The sequence below is a fragment of the Pseudorasbora parva genome, chromosome 3 (genome assembly GCF_024679245.1).
Source record: "Pseudorasbora parva isolate DD20220531a chromosome 3, ASM2467924v1, whole genome shotgun sequence".
Lineage (NCBI taxonomy): Eukaryota > Metazoa > Chordata > Actinopteri > Cypriniformes > Gobionidae > Pseudorasbora > Pseudorasbora parva.
In genome coordinates this window covers 27204745-27218212 of record NC_090174.1, presented here as the reverse complement: position 1 = coordinate 27218212, position 13468 = coordinate 27204745, and the positions used below count along the sequence as shown (strand labels likewise).

The following is a 13468-nucleotide window of genomic DNA, read 5'->3' as shown; positions in this document are numbered from 1 at the left end:
TCCCACGTTTATTTTTTGTCTTGACAGTCACGTAAGCTTTTATGGTCTAGTGTTGTTTCCACCAGCGCAGAACATCTCATTGTTCCTTTTAATTAATAAAATAAATATACAACAAAGGAGAAGCCTAAAAAAAGGCCCGAAGCCCGGCCCGCGTTTTAGGTATGATGTGAAAATTGGCCCGAAGCCTGGCCCCATAGGGGCGTAAAAAAGTTTGGGCCCGTCGGGCTCGGGCATAAATGCAGGGCTTGAGTTCTGCAGCCTGATTCTCCTTTCTCACTTCTTCCTTGCCTTGCCTCCACATAACAATAATTATTGGAAAAAAGCAAAGAGCATTGTTATATAAGTATATATATATATATATATATATATATATATATATATATATATATATATATATATACTTTTATTTAACCAAGTGTAACGTGTGTTGTGTTTTGGGTTTGTTTTCAGTCAGTACTATGTTCTGTTTTATCTGAGTTCCCAGTGATCCTTATTGTCCCTAGTTAATAATTAGTTCCTGCACCTGTTCTGTTTTACATTGATTAGTTCTCCCTGTGTATTATTTTATTTCCTGACTTCTGTCTGTTCTTTGTCTGAAATATAAAATATTCTTTTTATCTGCTTACCATCTATAGTATCCTAAGTCTGTGCTCTAGACAGGTGTCTTATTAATACACAATCACTGCAGATTCTTTTCAGTTAAATCCTTTAGATATTAATGTTTTACACAGATGGAGTAAATGTTTGATGTAAAGAATACAGTAACGCATATTTTTCTGGGATTTTAGAAGGCTTCTGAGGAGAATTGAGGTCACTAAAATGTGATATATTTTTAATGGGGTTTTTTTCTTTCTCTGGACTACTTATGTAATCGAAATATTCACCGTCCCTTGTGCTAATAGCATCATCACTGAAAGTCTCCTGCATTTCCCCTGAAAACAACAAACCAAGTCCTCAGGTGAAAACATCAGTCAACTGAAAGTTTAATAGCGTTCTTGTTCCAAGAAGCAGCATATAAACCCTTTTGTTCATATAAATCAGCAGCCAAACAAGCATGAAGACAAGAACAAACTCTCCTATATATGACAACTACAATATGTGTGTACCTCTCCCTAAGATGTGTTTTCCTACTGTTTCACTTTGTTCTTTTGTCTTTCATCTCCTCTTATTCACTACAGGCAGCATTGTGTATCTGGGAATGATGGTAGGGGCCTTCTTCTGGGGCGGCATGGCCGACAAGGTGGGCAGACGACAGTGTCTGCTCATTTGCATGTCCATGAATGGCTTCTTCGCCTTCCTGTCATCTTTTGTGCAGGGCTATGGCGTCTTCTTGCTTTGTCGCACGATGGCTGGCTTAGGGTGAGTCCGTTTCCTGCATCTTCAACATTAAATTACACAAAACTTATCAAGTCCAATAACTACAATACAAATACATATTTTGAATACTTGTATTCAAAGATCTATTCAATTGATAAAAAGTGACGGGTTTACTTTGTTACAGATTTTAATTTAAAATAAACATTCTTTTGAACTTTCTATTCATTAAAGAAAAAAAAAAGAAAAAAACGTTTTCAACATAGATAATAAGAAATGTTTCTTGAGCACCAAATCAGCATATTAGAAAGATTTCTGAAGGATCATGTTACACTGAAGACTGGAGTAATGATGCTGAAAATTAAAAACGTTGCTATCACATTGATTTAATTTATATTTGATTTAAATTATAAAACTGTTTCACAATATTGCTAAAATGAATGCATTTTTGATTAAATTAAAGAAATATAAAGTGGGAAAATTATCCATTTAACATACTAGATAGATATAGCCTCCACCTGCACTTTGACATGGGTTTCTGGAAAGCGATCTTGGCTGTTATCAGGAGAAACAATGGGCACCAACCTTCCTCTAAAATGAGAATGTCTCCCCTATTCTTTAGATAATAGTCTTTTTCAGACAGACAATACATTACATCTGGCTGGATCAATAGCCTCTGCGGTGCTGCTTTCTTGAGTCTCTGATTCTCCATTTATGGCGGACACTATCTGTTGGAGCATGGCTAAAGCACTTGTCTCTCTGATGATGGAGTTCTTGTAAATCTTTGAACACTCAGCCTGTAATGACTTGCTCTGAAGCCTGCGCCTACTAATAAGCATTTCACAGGATGCTGTTGCTAATTAAAATGTCAATATGGGTACAATGATAAGCGGTATGTCCTGTCCAGTGATGCCAGTAACTTAGTTACTTAGTAACTCATTTCTCTAATCGGACTACTTTTTTGCAGTAATGAGTAATCTAACGTGTCAAACCAGTAATCAGATTAAAGTAACTTATCCAAGTCACTGTGAGTTACTATTTTAGTCATTTTCCTTAATAAAAAAAATAAAAGTAAAAATATTTTTGCATTCTTTGCGTCTCGGGGAGAGTATTTTTTCAGGAAATATTTTTTAATTTCAATTTAAAATGTCAGGAGATACATTGTTGACATTACTGTTAAAAATGCACTTCCAATAAAGTAAGTGTTGTTGATTATTAATCCTAATAATTTGCGCTATATCCTAACATCCTCTGCTACTTTACTCTTTATTCCAATTGGTCTCTGGAATTGCCAGTCGACTGTAAACAAAGCAGACTTTATTTCATCTATTGGGACTCATTCTCAGCTTAGCCTCATGGCCCTAACTGAGACCTGGATCAAACCAGAGGACACTGCCACTCCTGCAGCACTCTCAAGCAATTATACTTTTTCACACACTCCTCGGCCTATTGGGAGGGGTGGGGGAACTGGTTTGCTTATCTCGAATGATTGGAAATTTGATCCATTACCGTCTCTACCGGCCAATTCATTTGAATCGGACTCAATCACTATTACTCACCCTGTTAAAATCCATGTGGTAGTGGTCTATCGTCCTCCAGGTCACCTCGGTAACTTTGTGGAGGAGTTGGATGTGTTACTTTCTAGCTTCCCTGAGGATGGCACTCCACTGATTCTGCTTGGCGACTTCAACATCCATCTTGATAAACACCTAGCTGCAGACTTCAGCACTCTACTGACTTCATTTGACCTTAAGTTAGTATCTACTACGGCTACTCACAGATCAGGTAACCAATTAGACCTGGTCTACACACGCAACTGCTCCACAGACAACACTTTAGTTACTCCATTACACACCTCAGACCACTTTCTCATCACTCTTAACCTCATACTGACTCCTGATACAAAACATACTCCTACACAGATTACCTTTCGGCGTAATCTACGCTCACTCTCTCCCTCTCGCCTATCCACTATGGTTTCATCTTCACTCCCTCCACCTGCTCAGTTCTCAGCACTGGACACTAACAGTGCTACTGACACTCTTTGCTCCACTCTAACATCCTCCTTAGACAGTTTTTGCCCCCTTTCATCCAGACCAGCCCGCCCCACCCCATCTGCCCCCTGGCTGTCTGAAGTTCTCCGTGAACATCGCTCTGGACTCAGGGCGGCAGAGAGGAAATGGCATAAATCTAAAAACAATACTGACCTTGCCTTTTATCAGTCTCTTCTCTCTTCTTTCTCTACAAATGTCTCCACTGCTAAAACAACATACTACCACAACAAAATCAACAATTGCTCTGACTCTCGCCAACTCTTTAAAACATTCTCCTCTCTCCTTTGTCCACCTCCTCCCCCTCCTTCATCAACTCTTACAGCTGATGACTTTGCATCATTTTTCACCAACAAAACAGCTCTCATTAGCAAACAGTTCTCCTCATCACTAACTGACACGCACATCTCAACAACTAACACGAACACGCTTCCATCCTTCTCTCCACTCTCCGAGGCAGATATTTCTAAACTCATCCTTTCCAATCACCCTACTACCTGTCCACTTGATCCTATTCCCACTCACCTCCTTCAGGCTATTTCTTCTTCAATCACTCCTGCACTCACTCACATTGTCAACACTTCTCTTCACACGGGAACCTTTCCCACAGCATTTAAGCAGGCTCGGGTAACCCCACTGCTTAAGAAACCCTCTCTGAATCCAGCACTTTTAGAAAACTACCGACCGGTATCCCTTCTGCCTTTCATTGCAAAGACCCTTGAGCGAGTTGTGTTCAATCAACTCTCTAGGTTTCTTGAACAGGACAACCTCCTAGACAACAACCAATCCGGCTTCAAAAGCGGCCATTCGACTGAGACGGCCTTGCTCTCGGTAACTGAGGCACTGAGACTGGCAAAAGCAGCTTCCAAATCCTCAGTGCTCATTCTGCTGGATCTGTCTGCTGCTTTTGACACAGTTAACCACCAGATCCTCCTGTCAACACTTAAGAGGACGGGGATCTCAGGATCTGCTCTCCAGTGGTTCAGGTCTTACCTCTCTGGTAGGTCCTACAGGGTGTCATGGAGAGGTGAAGTGTCTAAGTCTTATAATCTAGCTACTGGGGTTCCCCAGGGCTCAGTCCTTGGACCACTTCTCTTCTCCATCTACATGTCATCATTAGGTTCTGTCATTCAGAAACACGGCTTCTCCTATCACTGCTATGCGGATGACACTCAACTCTACTTCTCATTTCAACCAGATGATCCTACAGTCAGTGTTCGTATCGCTGCCTGTCTGACAGACATTTCTGACTGGATGAAAGAGCATCATCTTAAACTCAATCTTGCAAAGACAGAATTACTTGTTTTCTCAACCAACCCAGCACTTCATCAAAATTTCTCCATTCAGCTTGGTTCATCGACCATAACTCCATCAAGGACAGCAAGAAACCTTGGAGTTGTGATTGATGACCAGTTAAACTTCACTGACCACATTACTGCAACAGCCCGGTCCTGCAGATTTGCTTTATACAACATTAGAAAGATTAGACCCTTCCTATCAGAACAGGCTGCACAACTCCTGGTTCAAGCTCTTGTTCTCTCCAGACTGGATTATTGTAATGCTCTTCTGGCTGGGCTTCCAGCATGCACTATCAAACCCTTGCAGCTGATCCAGAATGCAGCGGCGAGAGTGGTCTTTAATGAGCCGAAGAGAGCGCATGTTACGCCTCTCTTCATCAAACTGCACTGGTTGCCAATGGCTGCTCGCATCAAATTCAAGGCACTAGTTATCGCCTACAAAACAACCTCTGGCTCGGCACCAATATACCTAAATTCACTTGCTCAGACTTACACACCCTCCAGAAGCTTGCGTTCTGCGAACGAGCGGCGCCTCGTGGTTCCATCCCAAAGAGGCTTGAAATCGCTCTCACGGACATTTTCCTGGACCGTTCCTACTTGGTGGAATGACCTGCCGATCTCAATTCGTGCTGCCGAGTCTGTAGCCATTCTTAAAAAACATCTTAAGACACATCTTTTCCATTTGCACTTGACCAATACAGAATAGCACTTACTGATCACCACAGCAACGACCAAAAGCGTACACTCCGGGATCATATCTACGTCTCTCATCCGGATTTGCGCCTTCAGGCGGGTATGTTACATAGTAATCATAACTATCAGAATCCAGTGTTCTGTATTTTGCGTACGTGAGTTTTTGTTGTAGATGGCTATTGCTGCGCGTTTAGCTAGAATACAAAACCAACCCATTGGGCCACTGAATCTGCATTAACGACAACAGCTGGGGCAACAGCCTTAGTCCTAATGGGTTGTAGCTATCTTAGCTATCAAAATCCAGTGTTCGGCACTGTGCGGACGTGAGTTTTTGTTGTAGATGTCTGTCTTTAAAAAAAAAAAAAAAAAAAAAAAAATTGTGTATTGTGCTAATTAATTGAGATTTCTTACAGCTCTTACAGGTTTTTGGCCTTGTCTGTTCCGTTGCTTCTATTACTCTCCCCTTTTTTGTAAGTCGCTTTGGATAAAAGCGTCTGCTAAATGATTAAATGTAAATGTAAATGAAAACGGTTGTCATTTCTATATGTTGAGGTGGCAGGGGTGTTGTCGGCAACTGCTAAATGCAACTAATAAAGTAACTTGTAATCTTACTAAGTTACTTTTAAAATAAAATAATATGTAAAGTAACTAAGTTACTTTTTAAAGAAGTAATCAGTAATCAGTTTACTTTTTCAAAGTAACTGTGGCAACACTGGTTCTGTCTGTATAAAATATATATTTAAAGGGTTAGTTCACCCAAAAATGAAAATTCTGTCATCATTTACTCTCCCTCAAGTTGTTCCAAACCTGCATGAAATTCTTTCTTCTTCTGAACACAAAGGAAGATATTTACAAGAATGTTTGTATATAAGCAGATTTTGAGCCCCATTGACTACCATAGTAGGGAAAAAATAGGCAGTCAATGGGGCTCAAAATCTGCTTGTATACAAACATTCCAAATATCTTCCTTTGTGTTCAGCAGAAGAAAGAAATTCATGCCGGTTTGGAACAACTTAAGGGAGAGTAAATGACGACAGAATTTTCATTTTTGGGTGAACTAACCCTTTAAGTTTAAATTACATATTTCAAAAATAATACAGTGAGAGGTCGTTGCCATACAGATTTGCAATTCTCAGTTATTGTTGTTGATAAAGAAAACATTTTTTTAATTCCAGATTTAAATCATTTAAATATTAATAAAAGACTGTATTTTAAATACTATTACGTAGTAGTTGGTAGTTTCTGTTTTACGTTATATGTCAGTGTCTTTCCTTCAAATATTGATCTGAAGACGACACTGGGGACTAATTAGCTCATTAGTAGCAAATAAATGAAATCTCGCAGACAAGACTCATTTTGTTTTTCTTGCGTGGACACAAGACTTTAATTAAATCAAGTCTATAGCTTTAAACCAGTAGTGTCTTAATGACTGATCATCAAATCGAATGAAACAGAAAAGGTTGAAAAGAGTAATGATTTACAATTGACTTTCTGATTTACGAAAATTGATTTTACGACTGCTCTTCATAGCCCTCAGCAGAAAAAAATGCTTTCTTAATTATCACTCATTTTCACATATTTCTCAAATATTTTTTGCCTCTCCCAATACAAGCTGTTGTACAAGCCATTTTTGAGTCGATTCCCCCGAAAAGTGTAACATTATATAAAAAAACATTATAAAACATTTATATATAAACTTTTTTTATATGAAATTTTTTTATATATATAAAAGACATTATAAAACATTTATATATAAACTTTTTTTATATAACATTTTTTTTTATATAAAAAGACATTATAAAACATTTATATATAAACATTTAAAAAAAACAAGTAATTGTGGTGTTAATAATGAAAATATAGTGCAAAAGAGTTACTAAAGGTGGGGACTTGTGCAGTGGCCAGGATACAACTGGACTGGCCACAGAGACAAGAGACCCCACCCCCCACCCCCCAAGTGCTCAAAGTTAGATTTCTATCCGGTGGCCAAAGGGAAGGGCCTGAATGGTCTCCCCCCTCCTTTGAAGACCTGCATGATGAGTTATCACATTCATGGTGGAAAACTTATAATCAGATGTCTTTGTGAACTCGACATCAACTTATTAGTCTATCGTTGGTGCAAGACATGTGGTTATACGATGATGCCTCAGGCTGAAGAGACGCTCCCCCTTGGGAGCTCATCGTCATTTATTCAAGCCAATGCTTCCCACCAAGCTGTGCAGAGAAACATCCATGCTGGTGTGGAAAGCATCAGGCTGGTTTTGCACCGCACACCATGGTGGGGTGACGGGCGTACCAGACTGTCCTGCTGAAAGATCTCTGAGTATCTGCAGGACCACACCTTCTCAGAACGCCGTCGGGACACAGATCTGTCTCTCGGGCAACTAAGCAGACGGCTGTGCAGTCTGCTATTCTTTGTTAGCCTTGGTTGCCATGGAGAGGCATCTGTGGCTGAACCTCTTGGGTATCAACGATAGGGACAGAGTTTTTCTGCTTGATCTACCACCCCCTTTAAATACAGTCGTCAGCATGTTCCAGGAGGCGAAGAGGCATGAGGAGGCCTTTGGGAAATTTCTTCCTCTCTGTACTCAAAGGGAGGGGCTGTCGGCCGCCCAGACCCCACCCGGCACGGCACCTAAGCAAAGGGAAGCCCAGAAGCAGAGTGTGGTGAGTCATGCTCCCGCATGTAAAGACAAGGGAACATCTTGCCATGCTCAGCTGCCTAAAAGGAGGCTCGAGGACGATCATCTACCCAAAGAAAAAGCATCAGGACTGTGGGGGTGTGCTCTTAAAGGTCCCATGGCATGACATTTTCATTTTATGAGGTTTTTCAACATTAATATTAGTTCCCCTAGCCTGAATATTGTCCTCAAGTGGCTAGAAATTTTGATCGGTGTAAACCGAGTTCTGGCTGTCTTTCTCTACCTTTGTGAAAATGACAGCCCTGACAAGCTGATCTTGATCTAGCATGAAACAAATCTGTTATTTAAATTATTAAACTACAGAGAGCGATCAAAGAACAGTCTTTATAATGTTGGGATCTGTCAATCACACGTATAATATAACTGCAGTGCACACTTCAAACAGAAGCTTTTACACTATCACAAAAATAGGTACAGTGCTTTCACTGGGGCAGTGCCCTAAGGTAGAAAATTGAAAAGGTACATAATAATAATAATAATAATAATAATAATAATAATAATAATAATAATAATAATAATAATAAATATAGCTGCAAGCAGCAATTCCGGGGGCCAAGCGCAAAAAAGAAAATGAGACATGCCAGCATGGCTGGGAGTGACCAGCTGCAAAAATGAACCATTAAAGGTCCAGCTGCAAAATGAGACCTATTAACATAAGCTGAGGCAAAAAAGATATACAATTATACATAAAGTAAAAAACATTTTTAATAATGTATTACTTTTTACCAATAGATGGCGCTGTGACCAAATGAATGTGGTGTGGTCAGGGTGAGGTGACAATGACACATGCACAGTTTGCTGTCAATATGTCAAAACATTGCAGATACACAACCTTAAGAGTCATTTTGGTATCATGCCTCAGCTTCGTCGCTGTGTTAAACAAAAACTATTTAATCTATTGATGTGAAATCAATAATTTTGTGTTGGGATGGGCTGAAGATGATACGATTCAATTTTGGTGAAAATCGAACAAACGGCTTAGGAGGAGTTTGAAAAAGAAGAGAGAATATGCTTTTGACCTAAATATTTGCTTTTGGTGAGGAAGTTTGAAGTTTGCGGAAGATGTTGTGCAATTTTAGGATTGTGTTTATAGTTGTGAGAAAATGGTTAATTGTTTTATGCATTGTGTGTTAGCAATTGATAACTACACAATTAAACATGGTCCACAGATATAGTGTGTTTAAAAAATAAAGCACAGAAAAAAAGGAAACAGCTGTCTTAATTCACTGAGCTCTTGAACCCTCTGCACTGGCCTTGAGGTTGTGCTTCTTTGCTTTATTCTTCCTTCTCTTGTCCTTCAGGATTGGTGGGGCGGTGCCCATCGTCTTCTCATATTTTGCTGAGGTGTTAGCAAGAGAGAAGCGTGGAGAACATCTGAGCTGGCTTTGCATGTTCTGGATGATAGGAGAGATTTATGCCTCTGCCATGGCCTGGGCCATCATACCTCACTACGGTAAGAGAACCAGATCATGCACTGTATTTTGATTTAAAAAATATATATGGAACACCAAATCAGCATTATGTGACACTAATGACTGGAGTATTAGCTGTTGAAAAGTCAGTTTTTCCATTGCATGAATGAAATACATTTTTAAATATATTAAAATAAAAAAGGTTATTTTAAATTTAAATTACATTTCACAGTATGTTTTCTTGTATTTTTATCAAATAAATGCATCTTTGGTGAGCATAAAAGCATTAAAAAATCCCACTGTCCCCAAACTTTTGAACGGTAATGTTTTATCGAGTTGTATTGCATTACCAGGACACTACATATCCATCTTGGCTTATAATGTCCAACATTTTTTGATGATACCTGCTTTCATTTCCATTTACAGTTTTTAACACTCGCTAGGACACATTTCTCAATACTTAGTTCATTTTTTGAAAACTCCACCACACACAGTTCTCCTAACCAACATTCAACTTGGCATAGCAGTTAATTTCACATTCAGAATGCACTAAAAGTATCAAATCAGTACATACATGTCTCAAATCAAGTCTCAAATCAACACTAGCAACAGTTGTCAACCAACAAATTCACTTTGTCATTCATAAAACAATGACCTAAAAAGCACTAACAACAGGCTGCATTATACAATGATTGCTTTTGTAAAATGTATTTAAAGAACAAGAATGACACTCTGCTGTTTAGAATTCAGTGCAGTATATGTTACTTATGCTGTGTTGAAACACTTAGTTTCAGTCAATCTCTTGTAAATATTGAGTACCTATAGAGTAGCATTGCATCCTTCATATGTCCGTAAAGTTTTTTGTTTTATTATATTAAAAAATAAAGATGAAAAAAAGTGGATGGAGACATGTCATGTGGGCGGAGCTCAAGACCTGACCGCTACCTGACTGTTAACCTGACTGATTAACACTGCATGACATCCTCATACTCAATTCTAGTCAGAATATAAGTCTGAAACTGCTCCATTGGGCTGTAATTATGGGGCGTGTTTCAACCGACCCAGGAAAGACCTCAATTGGATAGACCTACAACCAATCAGAGCAACAAAGCGACACGTAACGTTAGTTGTCAAATGTCAACAGAACTCAGCTGCACTGTGTTGCCAAGTCTGCGGTTTTCACAAGGGTTGTTTTCCATGTCTGTGGGTTGAAGTGAAGCGACCTCAATTATGTGATATATAGACCCATGAGTGCAAATTTTAGCAGGCAACCTTGCCAAAATAACACATTTTACCCCCCAAACGCCACCCCCCCCCCCCCCCCCAGAGAACACCCAAAAACACACTTCTTTGGTAACATTGTTTATTTCTTGAAGTCCTGTGACCTGTGGCCTGTTGCACAAAGGTGGTTTCAGTTGTTACCCAGGTAAGTTCGAGATTAGTTTGAGCAAACTCTGGTTATTCGGGCTCAAGAAGGTGGTTTGGTTTTTATTAGCGTTTATTACCATGGTAACTTACACTACACGGCTAACCTGCTCTGGAGCAGGTATTATTCTGGGTTTGAGATCGCAAACCCAAACCGGACCAATCTGCAGCAAGTAAAGATGCAATAAAGCCACACCCCCTGTATCTCTCGTTCCAAATTAAAGAAGTTTATAATGAAAAAACTTTTGAAATAAAATTGTGCATCTTTTGGGGTAATTATTTATTATTTATTTATATATTTATATTATATAATTTATAATCACTTTGAATTCATATATGTTCATATAAATATTATTTTAATTGACCCGGGAAAGACCCAGGACACGCTGGAGGGATTATGTCTCCAGGCTGGCCTGGGAACACCTCGGGGTACCCCCGGAGGAGCTGGAGGAAGTGGCCAGAGAGAAGGAAGTCTGGGCAGCTCTGCTTAGACTGTTGCTCCCGCGACCTGGCCCCGGATAAGCGGAAGATGATGGATGGATGGTATTCATTTGAGCTCTTTGTGATAATTATTAGGCATATTTTTTTGATACATCGTGCATTGATATCGTCAGATATTCTTTAAGCTGCCTTCTCAAACTGACGCTGCAGCATCAGAGTTTATTCCTGTCTTGTAAACACATTTAATTTTATAATAATTTTCAAAACGATCTTTCAATCTTCAGAAGAGAAGTGAATCTAACGGACACTGCGATTGGCTGTTTGCCGCACGTGTCACACTTTCAGGTGCATGCGCTTCAGAGTAAATCGCTAACTCTGGATTAAACCCGAGTTGATAGAGAAAGTTTATACCGAGCTTTGAGAAACAGTTGAACTTGATCTAAACCAGGTTGGATTAATCTGGATTTGTCAAATCTAAACCTACTCTGAAACTCAGAGTTTGTTCAGCTAGCTTCATGCAACAGGCCTTTGTGCAGCGCCGCCGCCGCCGACTTCCCTAAAGCCGAGCAAAGCGTTTTGATAGCCGACTGCTTTCGTTCTCTCGCCTTGGGCTACAGGTGCGTGCGTGCCCATCTGGGAGAAGTTCCCTTAGGACCCATAACAAGAAAATAAGGAAATTCTGCCCCATTTGACGTCACACAGACCCATAGTCGGAAAAAACTTTCTGAAACTTGTGAGAAACCGGAATGAGTATTTGTGTCACAGAAAGACTCCATGAAACGTCCAACTTAATTCTTAAAACTTTGTCCATGTGTAGCATGAGAATTCAAGTCTTTAACAGTGTAAAAACTCAGTATGCATGAAACAGCATTTCACCCCCCCTTTAAGTTGTTATTTTAAACTTAATTTTAACCGATTACAACAAGGTAGGCTACTCGGCAAGCTCAGGTCAAGGTGTCTGCTTTTCCTCCGGCATGTGCGGGCTGTCCTCTCACAGACGGCGACGACTGTGAGGGAGTAGAGAATAGCAGAGCTTTAGGTTAAGTGATTAATGTAGAAACAGAGCACTGCAGGGATATTTAAAGGATGAAGTGGCTCCTGTGGGGGAAGGCATAGCCCCATGATTTATGAGAAAATCTTCTCTGCACTCATCAGTAGCGAAATGATGAAATAGAAGGGAAGGGAGGAGGAAAGGTGCTGAATTGATACAGAGAGTTTTTCGGCCAAAACGAAGACTAGAGCAGACTGTTTTCACTCCTATTTAAGGGGGGTTCGCTCTGTTTTGTTCTCTGTGAACAGATCGTAATGAGGTTTTTCTCCTTGCCTTGTGAGACAAACGAAAGGAGAGCTTGATTTATGAATGGCCCTTAGTGGAGGCCAGGCAGGGGACAAGCTGTCAGACACAGTGCCTATAGGAGAGTATTAGGGAGACTATATTAAAGACTGTATGCTGAGAATCAATGGAAAACAATCATAAGCCCAATAAATTGGGAGTCTTAATGTGTGGGTTTGGGGTAGGGGGGTGGTGTTGGGGGCATTTCTGCAGAATGGTAGAACATTGCTTCTTGCGGGTTTCAAAGTGAAATGCCCAGTGGGTGGTGCTAAAAGTCCATTCAGTTTTGTCCAAAACAGGTGAACAGGTGAAAACACCTTTTTGTTACTTTGGTTGCCCTACTCTTAACAATAAAGGTTGTTTTATTGGCATCTGTGGTTCCATCAAGAACCTTAAAGGGTTTGTTCACCCAAAAATGAAATGTATGTCATTAATGACTCACCCTAATGTCGTTCCACACCCGTAAGACCTCTGTTCATCTTCAGAACACAGTTTAAAATATTTTATATTTAGTCCGAGAGCGTATCTTAGTGTATGCACACTATACTGTTCATGTCCAGAAAGGGAATAAAAACATCATCAAAGTAGTTCATATGTGACATCAGTTAGTTCATTAGAATCTCTTGAAGCATCGAAAATATATTTTGGTCCAAAAATAACAAAAACTACAACTTTATTCAATATTGTCTTCTCTTCCGTGTTTGTTTTCAAACCTTAAATAAAGATTCAAACAGTCATGTATCAGTGTTTAGATTCATGATTCGGATCGCCAATGTCACGTGATTTCAGCAGTTTGGCA

General features: G+C 39.7%; 1 protein-coding gene across 1 annotated transcript in view; it reads left to right on the top strand.

Moving 5' to 3' along the window:
• sv2ca (synaptic vesicle glycoprotein 2Ca) overlaps positions 1–13468 on the top strand; it is a 51809-nt gene that overhangs the window by 21270 nt on the left and 17071 nt on the right. Inside the window, exons 3-4 of the mRNA XM_067438253.1 lie at positions 1179–1359; positions 9360–9511. Coding sequence (XP_067294354.1) covers positions 1179–1359; positions 9360–9511 — 333 coding nt within the window. The remainder of the gene's footprint in view (positions 1–1178; positions 1360–9359; positions 9512–13468) is intronic.